General features: G+C 39.7%; 1 protein-coding gene across 1 annotated transcript in view; it reads right to left on the bottom strand.

The window, feature by feature from the left end:
* lsamp (limbic system associated membrane protein) overlaps positions 1–4,151 on the bottom strand; it is a 603,277-nt gene extending 599,126 nt beyond the window's left edge. Inside the window, exon 1 of the mRNA XM_034862364.1 lies at positions 3,908–4,151. Within this exon, the coding sequence (XP_034718255.1) occupies positions 3,908–3,971 (64 nt within the window). The 5' untranslated portion in view covers positions 3,972–4,151. The remainder of the gene's footprint in view (positions 1–3,907) is intronic.
* Positions 4,152–18,248: the final 14,097 nt, after the last annotated feature.

The raw sequence follows: 18,248 nt of genomic DNA, 5'->3' as shown, positions 1-18,248 counted from the left end.
CTGAAGAACATAGCGATAACATCTAATGAACAGACAGGTTTCTGGTCTCAAAATGCAGCACATTATATGTATCAAAAATACAGTAAATCTGTTTCATTTTCTGTCTATATTGGAGGAGACAACCTCAGAAAAATGTGTCCTACTCTAAGGCCAAGAAAAAAAAAAAAGAGGCCTACCTTACTGACATCTTTATATTGTCAAATGCCCTCAGAAATATGTCAGAGTCACTGAAGCGCAACCTATACAGCACTTCTACTGTTTAAAGCTGCAGCCAGAAAGAAGACAAGGACACTTTGAGCCTCCACCTTGGGATGTAAAAACTAAAACCGGACATTAAATATCACTTAGCTCCTCACCTCAGAGGATCCTGTCTAGATGCTGCTCTCCCCAGTACGTTCTACGCACACGCCAAAGGGTACTCTTTTCGTTGCATCAGACGCTGACAGCCACTGTGCAAATGTTCGTATTTTAGGCGTTCAGAGTGACAATGGGATGGACGGTTTTGAGTTATGATGGAGATCCTCTTTCCCATAGAGATCAGAGCAGCTGCAGTGTTACAAGCATGCAGACACACAGTGTCTGCGGATGAGCTGCTGAAACTGGGGAAGACGGAAACACAGCTAGAAAGACAAAGCAAAAGCTGCTGCTGAATCTCAGTTGTGACAAGGCTCTGAGAGACTAAAGCTTCATCATCTTAAATGGATCTCTCAGTAATGAGACACATCACAAGACTGCTGCCTGTGTTAATTATATGATTGCAGTCACTTGCTGTTTACCATCCACGATGACTGTGGTTTGATTGGATGGAAGTCTGTTTGTATTTCTTGGGAGATACCAGACTCCGGAAGGCAAAGAAAGTCAGATGAGAAAGGAGGATCATTTGCAGACAGTGGGCAGTAATCTGCACCATGTGAAACAATTTACAGTTTTACCAAAAAAAGATCTAAAGCCTCTGCACTAAGACATGAACCAGTACCACCTTGAAATTCAGGACAGGCAGCAAACTCTACATGTGCTGAATAAAAACATGCCTTGTGGGCAACAAAAGAAGAGAAAACCAAATGAGGAGAGTTACTACTGTAAGAAACAGTGAAGGGACACTCTGGTAAAACAATCTCTCACCATTTGATCTGGTATAAAACAATAGTGGTTTCATTGTACATTCCACAGACATACATTTACCCATTGTTTTTAATCCCTTCTTCATATTTGGGACATTGAAAGTGAAACCCAGTGTACGTTTGGCACAAGACAGTGAAACAGATTATATTATAGAACAGTAGAACAATAGAAGAATGCTGGAGAGCATCACTTAGTGCTGATAACTAATTACACAGTTGAACAAAAACATCTAGACAAGTAGACATTACTCCCGTTTTCTACACCTTACATTGGCTACCTGAGCGTTTTAGAATAGATTTTAAGATCTCATTGTTTGTTTTCAAGGCCTTAAATGGTCTGGCCCCAGAGTTTTTGTCAGGAATTTTAACTTTGCATGAGCACAACCGGTCATTGTGGTCTTCAAATTGGTTGGTTTTAGAGGTCAAGGTATAAGAAATATAAATAGTGGGGTTATCAGGCTTTTGCAGTTGCTGCCCCGAAGCTCCTGTTACCCCCTGATATTTGGACGATCAAAGATGTGGCTCTTTTTGGGTCTAAACTAAAAACCCATTTGTTAAGGCTGGCTTTTAATACCTAGTAGTGGTGGGACAATTTAACTCTCCTGTTTCTTTGTAACCTTTTTCTGATGTTGCTGTGTTATATTCTTCATTCTTTTTTATTGTATGATATGTTGTTTTGTACTTGGTACTCTGATGTAAAGCACATTGGATACCTACTGTTTGCTTAAAAGTGCTATATAAATACAATTTGATTGATATAAAAGAAACAATGCAAAATAGTGCTCCGACGCACCTAATTTAAACTCATTTCTTTCTACCTGCACTCTGGCTCTCCTATCCTTTTCCTCTGCATACTGTCTCCCACACTTTGTCCCTCTCTCCCTCACTCCCCATCTGACACTTCACACCATCCAGGCGTCCTGCCAGGATCAGTGTTATAGTAAATCCAATATGCTTGGCCAGGCTGTATGCTGTTCTAGGTAGCGTGTTCCTTTGGGAGACTAGAGGCTAATGAATTCAACTCTCAGCTCCCTGAGATAGGCCAAATCAGCTCTATTAGTGGTTACTCCAACCATAATGGTTAATAATTGGAGTGAAAAAGAGATTTGTGAGGCCAGACGATGTAAATGAAAGGAGAAGAGATTAGCCTAAGTCTAGACTAAATAAGATAAAATGAAAATGTGACAATTAGTAATCCAAAGGTAGGGGAATTGTCTCCTTAACCTATTAAATATACATCAAGGTCAGCTAGTATTTCAGTGTCACTCTGGTAATGGTCGTTGCTGGTCTTTTGCTTTAACCCCAATTTCCACCGGTTGCAGAACGGCTGCGTGTCGGCTCCGTGCTCAGCTGTCCGTCAATACCCACCAGGTCCGGATATGTTGCTGTTGGAACGGCTGCAGCCATGACTGACAGCTGAAGTCATGAGGACCCACGAGATCTCGCAAATTCTTGTAGAATAGAACCACAAACCCAACAACAGTTTGTTTCCATCCAGAGGAGCAGAGGGACAACAACTCTGTGCTGTGTTTTCAAGGTGTGGCGCAGGATATATGATCCGCAGTGAGCATGGTCTATTTTATTTAAAGAATTACAAGGATGTTTTATTTTGTTTCTGTGCTTGACTTCCTGCACAGCACTGCACTGCACTGCACTATCTGCCGTGTGCTGAATTGCCGCGAAGTTCTCCGGCATCCGGCAAAAATAGAAGCTCTGCGTATCTGCTCCGGAGGGCTGCGGGTCACCGGAGCTGGGACGGAGTTGGAACGCAGCTGTTCTGCAATCTATAGAAGTACACACATTGACTTTAATGGAAACCAAATTACTCTGATGCCGTTCAGGAGAAAGTTTGCAGCTGTTCCGCATCCTGTGTAGTTTGCGGGTAAGAGCTGTTGCTATTGGGTTTATCCCTCACACATGCGTAGTTGGAGAAGTGAAGATTTATTTTGTGCCCTTGAGCCCTGCACGGGCCTCTATTATATCCACAGTTACTGCATTTAACAGCTGCTAGACCAGAGATCTGCTCCCAACATCAGCATTTTCCTTCAGCCAATGTCAGTGAAGTAGATGGCCTGGATCTTAGAGGACTATGCCTATACTCATTGAATCTGGAGTTACAATACGTACATTTATGGAAGCCAATGCATATGAGACAGTTATGTTGGTATTCATGATCAAAAACAACAACAAAGATGCCTGACCAGCAGCATATCACTTTAACATACAGTACCAACCACTAAATGACTAGCTAGTTGCCAGGAAAGCCAGTGGCCTCAAACAACCACAACCTGCTGCTGTAGAATGCACGAGGCCCTCACACACAATGCAACAGATTATTGTCTAGCTGTCACAGGTAAGTGCTCATCCTAGCTTTGCTCTTACAATTTTGGAAAGTGCATCTATGTATTTGTTTCTTTCTACAAAACAAAGGCAGACTTGATGTACGTGCCACTCCTCCAGCCTTTACACATATCAAGTTAGCAAATCTCCACCTTGCCGAGCACCGGCGGTTTATTTCACCCAAGTCATTTTGACATTACAAGCACGCACAAAACGCAGATACAATATTCAAGATGCGCAACAGCCAGAACTCAGAGAGCCATGCATTAATAGAATGAGCCTGGTGAACCACCACAGGCACTAACAGGCAATCAAGTCTGCCCCAAACAATCCCAAAAGACTCCAAACTGCGCCATACCGCATTACTAGGCTACACATCAATTGCAATCTATATCAAAATTCAACTTTTAACTACAAAAGTACAGAATGAAAGAGAAGATTCTTGCCTTGAAATCCGAAGAGAAAAGCGGCGCCGGGGATCCAAACGCTGTATATCCAGAAGTAATGCATGGCGTCCTTTAATCAGGTCCTACGCTCCTCCAGACGAAACTTGATGTCCTGACGAGGGTCGGTGTCCACGGGGGATGTCTTGACCACGAAGGTAAAGCGCTATCTTCGGGGAATATTGCCTTCAAAGTGACACAGCTAAGCAGCAGAAGGCGATGCGAACCGCACAAGTGCTGAGAACTAAACAGTGGACTCAGTCTCAGTCCTGCAGGCTGCTGCGTGCTGTGCGCTCATAGCCTGCCCTGCCCTGCCATCTAGCGCTTTTAGAGAAAAGGAGAGTTTGTTCAGAGGGAGAACTCCAGTTTCCGTTCATTATTCGCAGAGCTGAACCACCACACACATTATACCAGGCTGTTGTCTCAGGAGGGGTTTAACGAGCGTGTCTCGAATAAATCAAGGTTAATTGAGGTTTCCAAGGAGATACCTTTTTAAGGAGCCTATGCTGATTAATATTGTTAATGTGTTATATAAAGTCTAATAAATAACTATAAATAAAAAAAACTATATAATTGGGTTATTAGCTTAATTAAATTTAATAAGAGACAACATGATATTCAATAATTTGTTTAGAACAAGCACAATATTAGGCCTGTGCTGTCCATATAATGATGACAGAACACCACATATGTATGTAACACGATTCATATAATTCAAAAATTACATTCACATTTATTATTTATATATATATATATAAATATATATATATATATATATATATAGATAGATATTTTTTTTAAATCTGTTCAAATCATTTGTTTTGGTTTATTCTGAATATCTCAGAGATATTTTGCGTAACCAAGTTCAACGTTTTCAAAAAGGCCCCCATTATCAAATATTCATAAATGACTACCAAATGATTTGTGAAGCATGAATAATTAAAGTGGTCCCCTGTTGTTAAACAGCGTTTAGCGTTGTGTAAGGGACTTTGGCGGGTTCTGCTTCTTGTTGATGATCTCTTGGGCTCCACTGCATTACAGAAGGTATCCGGGTTAAAGTCAGCAGCAACCTGGAAATTAACAACTCCGCTATTGCCAGCAGCATCTATGCAGGAAGTATTTCACTTGACCTGGATCAAAAGACAGGACGTCTTTTGATCCAGGTCAAGCGTGTACCAGAAAGGAAGTCTTGTAAGGCGGTCATTGGCCAAAAGCTCTGGAAACTCATTGACTATACTATGTCATGCCATCAAACATTCACATTAGGAGGATTGGGATCCCGATTACAAGCCTGTGGTAGTTTTTTATTCCACCTCTGCATTGAATTGTTACTGTAGATTTCTGTATTGTATATTGTATTTAATTGTAAATGCACAAAGGAAGAAAGATAGGTACATGAACTGTTAGCTTTTGTTCAGAGGCTAACTGTATAGTCCCAAAAATGTATTGAAAAATTCCAATTAAAGTTTGCCGTAAGTTTGCCAGCCGTCCATGGCCAGCTTGCCATGGACATACACTTGCTTTTACCAAGTAGAAATGTTTTAAAGCACTTACTAGAATTAGAAATGGACATATTTTTAACATTATTGACACACTTTGTAGTTGAATCCCAATTTATGTCCCATGAGATTAAACTGCCATATAGACTAGAATCTTCTGGGTGATGTACAGTAAGGTTTCGAGGCAGCATCTCTCCCTCTTCCAACAACTCCACCCTGAGGTACAAACAGTGATTTAAATCTGTGAAGGAAGCAGGAATGAAGAAAAGCAACATTCAATAGTAGGCTGAATGTAAAAGTCTAAAGCCTTAGAACATTAGCCTTGGACATGAGGCATGGTTTCTACATGTGATTTTACATTTGGGCTTTTGAAGAGCTCTAAACTAAGCCTTCAGAATATCATTTTCAGTGATCTTCAGTTTCCATGTCACTATCCATGCAGATGAACGTGCCTCAAGCAAAACACTGACACTCTACCAGCTACAAGAGAGCTTTTGTGTAATAATGAGCTCTGACATTTCCAACATTTCATTATCCTTCGGGGCCATGCAGTGTTTTTCAGGGGCTTTGATCTGACGTTTTCTACAGGCATTTGGATCACAGTCTTCCTTGTTAATACAGCAATGGGCACTTAAGCTAAGGATGGAATAGATCATACACTGTGCAGGGGAACGACAGTGCAACCATGCCACTTAGAAAACATACTGTGGAGTCAAGGGACATCTACCTATGTACATTGGTGTGGTCCAAGATGATGATCATCAGTAAGTTTGTAAACGGGAGGCATGCAGCTCTTTTCAGATTTAGGAAGGAGAACAAAACAAGCAATTCCATTCAAAGAAGCCCATGTATGAGTTCTACTGACCTCTTTTGATGCTGAAAGACAGCTCTGGCTTTATGGACCCACTTGGGCTGCATTTTAACTCTGTTTGGATGCAATGCAAGATTTTCCTGCATATTTGCCTATAACACCCATTTCAAGTTTGCCTTAATCTTTAACAACATAAGTACACATACACACTGGACATATTTGGTGTAGGGGTGTCTTTTCCTTGAGTCTTGTTGTGTTCCTTCGGGAAAATACACTGTGCTTTAGAAATGGCAGTACACAGCCCAATACAGACATGTATTCCCCAGGTGACAAACACTTGATAATTCTGATGGAATATAGAGAATGGCACAACACTTCTTCAAAACCACAGTGCACAGTAGCACTGAACATTTGCCATCAGTTTGTAAATGTCCTGAATTATTTAGCACAGATAAGGGCTGTGTCAGTGTAAACACATAACATAACATAAGCGTTAATAACAGCAACTGTTCTGCTTTGCAGAATAATTAATGAATGTTTGTGCATGTATGTATGTTTTTGATCATTGTATAGTTCTTTTTTTGATTTGTATGGTAAATATGAAGAAGCCACCATGTATCATGTACAGTCCATCAAAATACTACTTTACTCTCTCTGCCGTTAGGGTGCTACAAAAGGGACAGAGCAAATATATGCTCATGACAAAGTAGAAAAGGAGTAAATAAAGCAGAGGACCATAAACAGTGACAGTAAAAAGACACAATGCAAAGATAGCATACACACTGCATGTTTTCATAAATTATTCATTACATTACCACAATGCTCTGTTTGTGTGTGTGTGCATGTTATCTTTGCAAATGCTGAGTAGCTAAAATCACAGGAATAAAAAGGGAAAATGATCTGTCTTAATCAACAAAACATAATAATTTCACTCGGACTGGATCCTAACTTTCATTTTTAACATGCCTCCTTTATCCACTGTTAGCAACAAATATAAATCCACTGTGACACCATGGTAACCTCAAGAAATTGCAGAACAGAATTAATTATTTTCTGGTGTGAAATTAGTTTTTTAACAAACCTATTAAGGATTAAGAAAAGTGTTTATCACGCAGTTAACATGGTGAATTTACCAGTCCATTCAATGTCACACCTGCCTACAAATCAAAGCAGTCTCAGACGTTTAATTATTGTAGGTGAAATTGCCTTATTGCATTTTGTCAACAGAGTAGAAATGGTAAAAAGTTCCATGGTTTTCATAAGCATTCTGTGTCATCCCCACTAAGGTGAACTCTATAGAGATGTCTTTTTGCTGTTTATTCAGGATGACGAACCGCTGTGTGAAGGCATTGCCAAAGAGAGCATTCAAATCTAGAAATACTGAACTGAGCTGAACTACAGTAATGGATTAAGGCTAATGCTCATTCAGCAACACAGTCCTTGGATATTGAATATAGAGCAACTACTGTGTATAGTGTTGTGATAACTGTAATTACTCTGTTGAAACGCCACAGGAAGTGACTTTCTCCAACCTCCAGTTCAGCACCATGGACAGAGACAGTGTAGTGGCAGCGCACAGAGCTCAACTCTAAAGAAGACTGTTGTATCTACCGTATATTTTCAATCAGTAATATCAATTAATCTACTGTATGTACTGTTGTCTTCACTAATGTCCATTACAACATTTGGAAGAGGATTAGGACCATATGTGAAACGTTTTCTTTTAAAGTCAGATTTCTGAGATTTTGAGACTTTAATCTCAGAATTCTGGCTTTAAACTCAGAACTCAAATTTATTTTTGACTCATGGCCCTAATCCTCTTCCATAAATATAGCCTCCAGTACATATTCTCATTTCAAATGAAATATGATTATCAAGAGCTACAGAATCTTGGGCAACACATATTGCAGTAATTCAATTTTTCACTCCCCTGTTCTGCTCTGTACACTCCTTACACCATGCTTCCTCATAGTCTTTAAACAGTCCCCCTTAATTCATGTGGAATTAAATCTAATATCTATCTAATATAAATAGTTTAACCCCCCAAAAGGCAGGGACAGTCCAAAAGTTTAGCTGAGCAGAACATAGAGCTATGCTGATCTCTTCACTGGGTCCATTATTCCCAGCTTGTGGCCAAGCATTCCTCACACACACTGAACTTTCTTTTTTAGAATAACAATGTATCAAACAACAACTTGAAAACAATGTCACAATGATCAAACAGCAGACAAACCCTGCAAGCAACTGTAGCAACAGGTTATTGGTTGTCAATTGTCCTTCATAGAATAGGTTCACAGCGTCAAATCAAAGTAAAGCCCAGGTAGAATTGCTATGGACCATGCTCACTCAGGCAACCAAAGCCTCCTATTTGGGTATGGAATCACTTCATTTATGGCACGGTGATGCCCGCACCATCTGCCTTCTTACACTCTGGCTCTTTACTTTCCTTGTATCTTTGTGTTCAGTGTTTATTCAACAGGCTCACTGGTTCCAGAGAGCTTTTCTCCTCTCCTCATTACGTGATTAACAGTGTCACCTGCCAACTGCCGGCCCATCTGTCCTGCATTTGTTTGTCAATGCTCTCAGTGCATGGAGAGGATTTGTGGCACTTATCAATTGTCTGAGTTTCCAAAGTGATTCATGTTGTCAGTTAATAGTCCAAGACTATTTATAAAGCATCTTAGAATCATTCCAAAGAGTCATGCTGAAACATTGATTGGGGCTGGCATTGGCGGTTATTATGAAGCTTCCAACATTTATGTAACTAAGGAAGACAACTGGGGGAGTAGAGAGTAGAAGAGAGAGTTAAACAAAGTAATCTAATTTTTTGTACATATTAACTTAAAAGTTAACGTGATGCGAATTTAAGATTGTAGAAAAAGGATAGTAATTGCAGCTTTAAGCTACATTTTTTGGAAACGTATTCTTAAAAGGAGAACTGCATACTGAATCCAAACAATAACAATAAGTGTAGAACAGTATTTAGGAGGTAAAAGAGGGATAAAAAAAAGAAAAGAAAATACCTCTCTGGAGAGTCTCTTTATTCAGATGAAGTCAGAGAGAGTTTGAGCTTTCCGGAAGGACTACAATGACAAGATTGGAGCAGCCTGGAAGGAGGTGAATGAAAGAATCAGAGCTGCCTTTTTTACCAGATGAGAACAGCTGGAGGGAAATCAAGGCAGATTGGGACAGCTGATGTGCCTTAAAGAGGTGAGAATAGCTACTGAGCTGAAAGAAATGCAAGCAAGATGTGGCAGCTGAAAGTTGTGAATGTGATAGAATGAATAGCTGGTCATCACCTTCAAGAATGAAGTGATGTCTCTCAACAAAGTGCCTTTTGCAGACTTCGGTCCAAGGCAATGAAAGACAATGGCAATGAATGAAACAAGAGTGTGAAAGAGAGGGCGGAAACCAGAATGTAAACACTGCAACTGTAGACTTATACCACTTTTGTTTCACGGTACATCACATTTTTAGGCATCATGGTTTGAAACATTGTTACCATATAATATATCACCCACTTTAAGAAGGTAGAAGTGAGAGAGAGAAAAGACTTAGATCAAAAAGGACTGCCGATTGTTCAAAATATTCAGCTCAGTCTGGTATTTCTCATTCCCCTCACCTACTACTCCATGTCCCAGACAGACAAAACAGCAAACAGATGTCTTGTCTTACTGCCATACGTATAAAGTGTCAAAGTGTCCACCACACTTTTTTGTTTCGCTACTTCTCTGGACAAATACAATATGTCTGCAAGTAACACAAGAGAGAGGCAAACATAGAGAAAAAGATAGAGATAGATTGAGAAAAGACACGGAGGGAGAAGCTGGACAGTCCTTGCCAGCAGCTAGGAAACTGATTTTGTGACAGGTGGCAAGGCCTTGACATAAGGCTTGAATTTGATTTCATCATACCGTTGCAATATCCTCTCCTCCGTGTAATGCAATCATACTTTTCTCTTTCTTCTCAGTGCAAATAGAGGCCTCTGAAGGGAGGGAACATGTACTGTAACAAAATAAAGGACTCCACTACTTCAACACTTATAAAGGGAAAAAGGTGGAAGCAATAAGGATCCCCCTGCTTCATTTCAATTGTCTCCCCAAAAGTATTTCATTAAAAGGGTGTTATTGTACCAAGAGGGGATTTTCTCTCACTCACATCATAAAGATGTAATAAGTGAGAAAAGATCACCTTGAGAACTACAGCATTGTTTATGTAGAGCCCAGTTTGAGGTTCCATTGTGTATTTTGATCATTGCTGTGAATACCCACTGTCAGTAGGTCATGTTGAGATATTTGTTGAGACATTTGTTTTATAGTTAATCAGTTTTACTGAGCTTTGGAGATGCAGTGACACTGGTACCCGAACATGTACAATCACCTCCTATAAGAGAACCATAACAATGGATAGTCAAAACAGAAAATCTTTAAATAAGCCCAATTTAACCCATTAACCTTAACAATCTATTAGGAAAGAATATTGAACATGGAATTGTAATCTTGGATCATCGTATTAAAAGGCACTCATCTATCATATTTCTTTAGATTGCTTTAATTTCAAGTTACCTGATTTGTGAAAGTTCTGCAGTTTTCCCTAAATTGCACAAGCCAACATTCATTTCATACCCAATCTGAGATCTGATCCCATGTTTATATTCCAATGACAGAAAAAACTGCCTTGAGTAAATTTTTCTAATCACTCTCCTCTTTCATTTAATCTTAATGAAAGAAGAGAGTCATTTGATGAGAACAGTTACTACATAGTAGCTTCCAAAAGTCCATGTCTAATCTTTCTCTCCAGATTCATGAAATTATGAAGATACCTTTCACGACTGAAATGAGTGGAGATGGTGCTTTGTTTTCAATAAGACTTCAGTTTTTACTTTCCTTCTCCTGACAATGTTGAGCAAAATTACACACGTTTCTTCCTCAGCTCTGTGAATGTTCCATATGGTGCCTCAACATAAATGAGGCACAAGCAAAGCGCAGCACATCTTGAGAACTAGTGTTTGAATTTTGGTGTGTGCGTGAGCATATAAAGAAATGTCTGTGTGGGCCTACAGTAGTGTGTGTCGCTATATACAGGGCATAGAGTACATTCTGTTTTTTCAGGGCCTACAGGCTGTTTTCCACTGTTTGTCTCCCATTAGAAAAACTGGACATCAATTCAAATACAGGTTTCAAATACATCCCCATCTTTGCTCCTCTATCATCTATGGAATATTTTCACGCAAAACAAGTTTAGAGAGAAGTAACCATTAAAGACAACAAATGTCAAATGGAAAGTTTAATATGCATGTGCTGTCACTTCATTAGGCCCGTTCGAGAGGAGCCAGGTCAGCGCAGAATCGATCACTGCATCGCCGCCCGTTGCAGGCTGGTTAGATTTGTGTCGGACTTGGGCCTGAGTTTCTCTGACGTCATGTACACGTGGGCATCGATAACCCCCTACAAGATCCAGGCGGCTGTAGGTTTGAGAAGCAGGCAGAGCAGAACATATCTTATCTTATAAGATATCTTATCTTTGCTTTTCACCAACTAGGCTTGTTCGAGATGAACTGCGCCTCGCCTGTAATGTGGATGGGACCAGTGACAAAATCCGTTCTCAAGTCTGACAGTTTCCAGCCATTTCCGACTGCCTTCAAGCTGAACAGAAAATCTGTGGTCCGATTTTGATTTAATAAAGTTTTACTTACCATTCGTCAATTTATGCAAGTCTCCAGTTGTTTTAATCATGACAGAGTAGCTCTCAAAATGCTCTACGTGCAACCTTTTGCTGATTTTGATTAACACCACACTGTAAAGGATCCGTAATCTGAACATATTTTGTCTCTCTGACATCTAAACGTCACTGTCAGGCTCACATTTGGTTTGTACAGAATAAGCCTTTAAATCAGAAAAATGACACACAAAATCCCTCCAAGCGCCTCAACCAGCAAGGGTGGCTTATCTAAATTGAATAATATTTTGGGTGTATAGGTCCATGTGTGTATTTTTTAAAAAGCAAATGTTTGCACAATATACCCCAAGTAAAGGACTTTTAATACATTGGGGTCTTGTTTGCGAGAGAGGGGACAATAGAGCGGGAGATTGCTCGGAGTGCAGCGGGTGCGATATTACATTCGATTTATCGCACCGTTGTGACAAAAAGAGAGCTGAGCCAGAAAGCAAAGCTCTCGATCTACGGGTCAGTTTTTGTTTCTTCCCTAACCTATGGTCATGAAGGCTGGGTCATGACCGAAAGAACGACATCCAAGGTACAAGGGGCCGAAATAGGTTTCCTCAGGAGAGGGGCTGGCGTCTCGCTTAGAGATAGGGTGAGAAGCTCAGTGAAATGTGAGGAAGTAGAGCTGCTGCTCCTTAGCCTAAGGAGCCAGTTGAGGTGTTTTGGGCATCTGTTAAGGATGCCTCCTGGGCGCCTCTGTAGGGAGGTGTTCCAGGCACGTCCAGCTGGGATGAGGCCTCAGGTAAGACCAAGGACTAGCTGGAGGGATTTTATCTCCAACCTGGCCTGGGAACACCTCGGGATTCCCCAGTTGGAGCTGGTTAATGTGGCTGGGAAAGGGAAGTTTGGGGTCCCCTGCTGGAGCTGCTGCCCCTGCGAGGCGACACTGGATAAGCGGATGAAGATGGATGGATGTTTGCATACTTATCTTCATACAACAGTTAGTGAGTGAGTGAGTGAGTGAGTGACTTACGCTTGCAGAGGCAGGACGACCCACAATAGCACGACTCAGGTGAGTAAAGTTCAAATGGTTTTATTAGCAAAGCTAATAAACACAAGGAACAGTGTCCAAAAACAACATGCAATGGGGAAGTACAAAAACAGGCAACGGTCACATCAAACTCACGGGTAACAGTATCCAGAACAACAGGCAGGACAAGAAATCCAAAAGTAGACAATGGTCAAAAACACAGGGAATCAGAAAAAAAAACAGGAACACAATGAATAGAGGGAAGATATAGAGGCGACAATGAGACACAGGTGCGAGACATTAGGGGAAAGCCAGGCAATCACACAGGCTAGCTAATTATAAGAAAGGTAGTAAACCAGACGACACATGGAGGGAATGGAGAGACTACAAAATAAAACAGGAAATTGAAAACCAACAGAAAACATAAAATAAACTGAACACATAAACTTTACAAAGGGACCAGACATGATAGTTAGTTAGTTAGTTAGTTAGTTAGTTAGTTAGTGGGGCCATGTCATTTTAAATTAACTATTATTATCCTACTACTATTTTAAAACAACATCCATTTTACAACCTTGGTAGCGGATGATGGGTATGTGTTTTAAATAAAGTAAAATTAATGGAACAGGGGAGTTTCCACAGTAACCTATTAATTATTGCTACTCAACTGAATACTTTATAAACAAAACAATGGCTCAATTTAGCCTAATCTAAAGCAGACGGTCACCAATTAATTTTCAAAGTGCCTGGTTCTTTAAGCCTGTAGTTTTACACACTTTGTGTTTTGACACGTCAATGTTACTTCCGGTCCAGCCCTGCAGTGATGTGAGGCACTTTTGATCTTTAACACGTGAGCAAATGAGGACATAATAAAAAACTAAAACTAGTTTTTAGTTCAGATTTATAAAACAAATGCACGTTGCAAAATGTATGTGTCTGTGTCTCTTCTGTGTCTGTTCTTACTGTTGGGTTAAAACAGAAACACAAATAACGAAAAAACGGAACTTATAGTTTCATAGACTCGTAAACTAATTTTTCTTTTTTGTTTAAAATAAAAAGTGGATTATACTTTAGTACTCTGACCGTAATAATAAGAGCACTTGCGCACACAAAAGGTTGCACGCAACCCCGTGTCTGTTTAAAAAAATATGTTGCTACATTTTGTCGAGGCTCCCTGGGCAGGCAGCATTTTGGAGCTGAATTTGAGAGATATTACCTTCTAACTCTGTCATCCACAGTTTCAAAAGTCAATGCATTGAGCTGGCTAGAAATCAAAGATTTTTCAAGATGATGGTTTTTCTAAATTACATTTAGGCCACAAAATACTCCATGCTTGATGACTCATGTTGTGTCAGTATTTTACTTGACCATCTAACAGCATTTTCCACCACATGGTACCTGCTCAACTCACTTCGACTCACCTCGACTCACGGCAACTCTACTCGCCTTTTTAAGTTTTCCATTACAAAAAATGTCCCTAGTACCTGCTGACAGGTACTGCTATGACGATCAGCCAAGCTCACCTGAGGCGGTAGGCTACCAATCGACAATGGAGAAAGGATGACGGGGCACCAAGGCCGAGCCGAGTCGAGCCGAGTTGCGCAAGTACCATGTAATGGAAAAAAGCACATTTAGTTCCTATAGAATATTATTCTTGTGCCCATGAGATGCCTTTTCAGCTCACCAAAAGTAACAGCAGCAAATAATTATTATATACTTTCAAGTTATCTTCTATTACTCTTTTTGTCTCTTTCCTATGACTGTAGTATATTACACAATACATGAATGCAATTTACAATATCTCTGTAATTTTTTTTTGTTCTAATTTTTTATTTGTGTCTTAAGGAAACAGCAAGCTATTGTATTACTTTGAAAGTCGCAGGTGGATGTTGCACGCAATACAATTCCAAGTTCTAAAACTTGGAATTGGAATTTTTTTTCCTATACCATTCTCCTCCTCTAATCTCTGAACCGGCCCATCACTGTGCTGAATTTGTTTTCATCACCTCGTTATTTCTATTTTCTGTTTTCCCATTCCCCATTGATTCTCTCCCAGATGGACTACTGTGACCTCTGACTCAGGGGTTAACAACATCTATAGAATTTCTTTCAGACCAGAAAAAAGCATTGCTGTCAAACAAACAGGTGCTTCTCGTCCCCTTTACTTGGTTCCTTTCTGTCCTCGTCACTGTGTATGTCGTGTATACTGTATGTTTACAATTTTATTTATTTTATAAATTAAATTCATAAATTTTTTTATTGAACAATTGGCCCTTTTGGGAAGTACTTTGAATTGAATTGAATTATACAAAACTCCTTTTTATATTTCTCCCTGTCTTTCTTTGTTTTTTTGTTTCTCTTTCTTATTTCATGCCTTGCTTCCATTTTCCAAATGGGTTTCAACTGATTCAGAGATTCGTTTTGCTTTTGCTGTGCAGAAAGCATTAAATGCAGTAACAATCTAAAAACTATGGGGCAATTTGGAAATTGCCCATCAATTCTTTAATGTTGTGGTAATGGCCTAAATGTACCAAGATTACATGGTTTATTTACAACTGCTATTCAAGAAGAGTGCAGTTACAACCCAGGCAACATAAGAGGCAGGACACTGTTGACTTTTGACCATGGCATAGCAAAAAAATTATTAGATAGCACCTTTGCAGATTAATTTATTAAGGTTTTTTGGTTGTTTTATACACATATGTTGTTTTTTACTGTCTTTTGCTACTATTGTTTGCATTACTGTAAATATAGGTGATACTGCATACTTTGGCATTGTTGTCAGTATTGCTGGTGATTTTTATACATCAGTCATTGTATTAATACACTTCATTAATTTAGGCTACTTCTATGGACACGTGAAAGGAAGTTGTTATGTTTAGGTTCCAACATCATCACATTTAGCGTGATTGTGACTGGCACAAATTGAACAAGTCACACAAGAGTTCACTGTTTTGCGGTTTCAGCGGAGGGACAAAGGCCTGAGAAAAACAGAAAGAAAGAGAGTGAGGCAGTCAGCCAGTTCCACGGCTCAGGACTATTATGGGATGGGTACTCTATAGACAACAGAGAGCAGAGAACATTTTAGATTTGGCCAATGGATGGATAATGGATTTGCAAAGTGATTTCTCAGGAACAGCATTGTGCATTCAGCCTGCAAACCAGAGGGGCTTGGTTTGCAGTATTGAGCACCCTAGTTGGCCACCTCTCCGCCCTGCCGGGAAATAGATTTCGCTCTCTCTTTGTCACTCTCTTACAAGGTTCTAACTGCGTGTCAATCACTGTTCATGCACACACATTAATTTCCTTGTGGGGCGAGGGGCTTATAAGACTGGTTGGACTTTTAGCAGAAAGAGGAGGAGGGACTGAGATGTTGTAGATGTTCAAATTATTTGGCTAAGTCCTAGCTCTTCACAATCCTGGACACAGCACCTTTAAGATACCCATCAACAGCCAATTTGAAAACCATAACACTTTATTAGCCCAAGCCTCAGCCCAAGTTGCCTGTGTCTTTTAATAACTTTCATATTTACCTTATTTCTGTCTACATGTCCAAGTCTGCACTTGGGTTTTCCTGTTCAGACCAATATAACACATTCAGTGTGAAGCTTTCTATACTATTAAAGCCATTTGCTCTTGGTTCACAGAGATTTTGTAGCCATCATTAAGCACATAGCATTCTGACAGTTCAATAAAGTTAAAAGCTTGCTGCTGTGTCAGCTTTGGCAGGGTGAACAAATGTATGGTCTAGACTAGCTAAATATAACAGAAAGTTACTAATAATGAAAGTCACAGTATTCAGGCAACACTTTCCAAAACAAAGGATCTGCAAGACACTTACATGAAACATGCAATTAGGAAAAAAATAGTCAACTATACATTGTAATTTGAGTTGTAATGGAGGATTGGTTGGGGATGTAAATGTTTTGAATATGATTTTAGAAATTCTAGAAGAGGATTCTAGAAAAGCTCTAACCTACTGAAGAAACTTTCCAAAGGTTTCTATATTGGGCTAGAGGTTTTATTACAAAGACTGAATCCTCAGCTTTAACATCAGTCAGCTACCAAGTGGCCACTTAAGTGAGCACAGTTAAAGCGGGCAAGAGCTCAGGGAAAATTGAAAGGGAGATTTCTTTGATTCATCATAATTCACCTCTTATATTATAATTAACCCAAAGCTATACTTAAGATTGTGAACACACACAGTATGCTTGCTTCAACACAGAACCTACAAGCTCCACACACGCCAAGCATGGCCTCATGTGCAAATGATAAGCACAATTCACAGGAACTCTGGTCCGTGTCACTTTCTGCATGCTGCCTTTCACCAGGGCACTCCTGTTGATTCTTAAAGCGGAATTGGATTGAGGAAGAAAAAAGGACTACCAATGGAAATCCAGATGAGAAGTGAAACCACCACCTTTGAGATTGCACATAGACATGTTCTGTCATCTGCACGTTATTCCTTCTTTATCCAAATGAATTTAAAGAAGTCCATAAACACTTAATCCACCACCTGTAGATACGTTGTCTTTTATGATAAAATGACGACTCAGAATTTAGTGTGTTGCCTCATATGATGGATGTTGAGACTGACAACAGCTTTCTGTCCTGGCTGCAGTGAGTGTATAAACACTGTCCTCTAGTGGGTCATTCAATAACTGCAGTTTCAGATTGTTCCAAAACGGATATACAGATTACTACTCTCCATTACAGGAAGGTTAAAATGATAATAGCCACGAACAAATCAGAAAAATATACAATGGACGGAGCAAGGCCATGCTCAAAGAATACAACCTCAAAGTTTACAACTTAAAACAAAACAAACAATTAGCTTTAAAGCAGTGCAAGACAATACCTTAAATTCATAAATTGTCATTGCTACATTGCATAGTATACTAATGAGTCAATGTGCAGTAACAAGCAGAAACAGTATACATGTATGGACTCATTCATGTGTTCTAAATGTAATAAACTACACTGTGACAGTTTGAAGCTCTACACAGAGCAAGAGTGTAAACCATAAACATTACAAAGAAAATAAATATAACTGGTCAACACGTATATCTTATGATGTCCCTTCAGGTATTTCTTTCTGAATTTCTATCTTTACTTTGAAGACATTTCATTTTTGCAGTATTACACAATTTGTCTTGAGAATAGAAACCACAAGAGCATGAAGAAACTAGCACACTAGCATATTCTTCATATTGTTATTCTGTACAGCTCTCGTCTGCATGGTTGTCCTAACAGCCTGCAGGAGCACCTAAGGCTCAATGAATGGGTTTCATAGAAAGCTTGCTGAGCAAAGCCTGGAATGTGTTATTCATATTACAGCAG

Source organism: Etheostoma cragini, chromosome 3 (assembly GCF_013103735.1).
Source record: "Etheostoma cragini isolate CJK2018 chromosome 3, CSU_Ecrag_1.0, whole genome shotgun sequence".
NCBI lineage: Eukaryota > Metazoa > Chordata > Actinopteri > Perciformes > Percidae > Etheostoma > Etheostoma cragini.
Note: the sequence above shows the minus strand (reverse complement) of the source record. Positions and strands in the feature narration are given on the sequence as shown.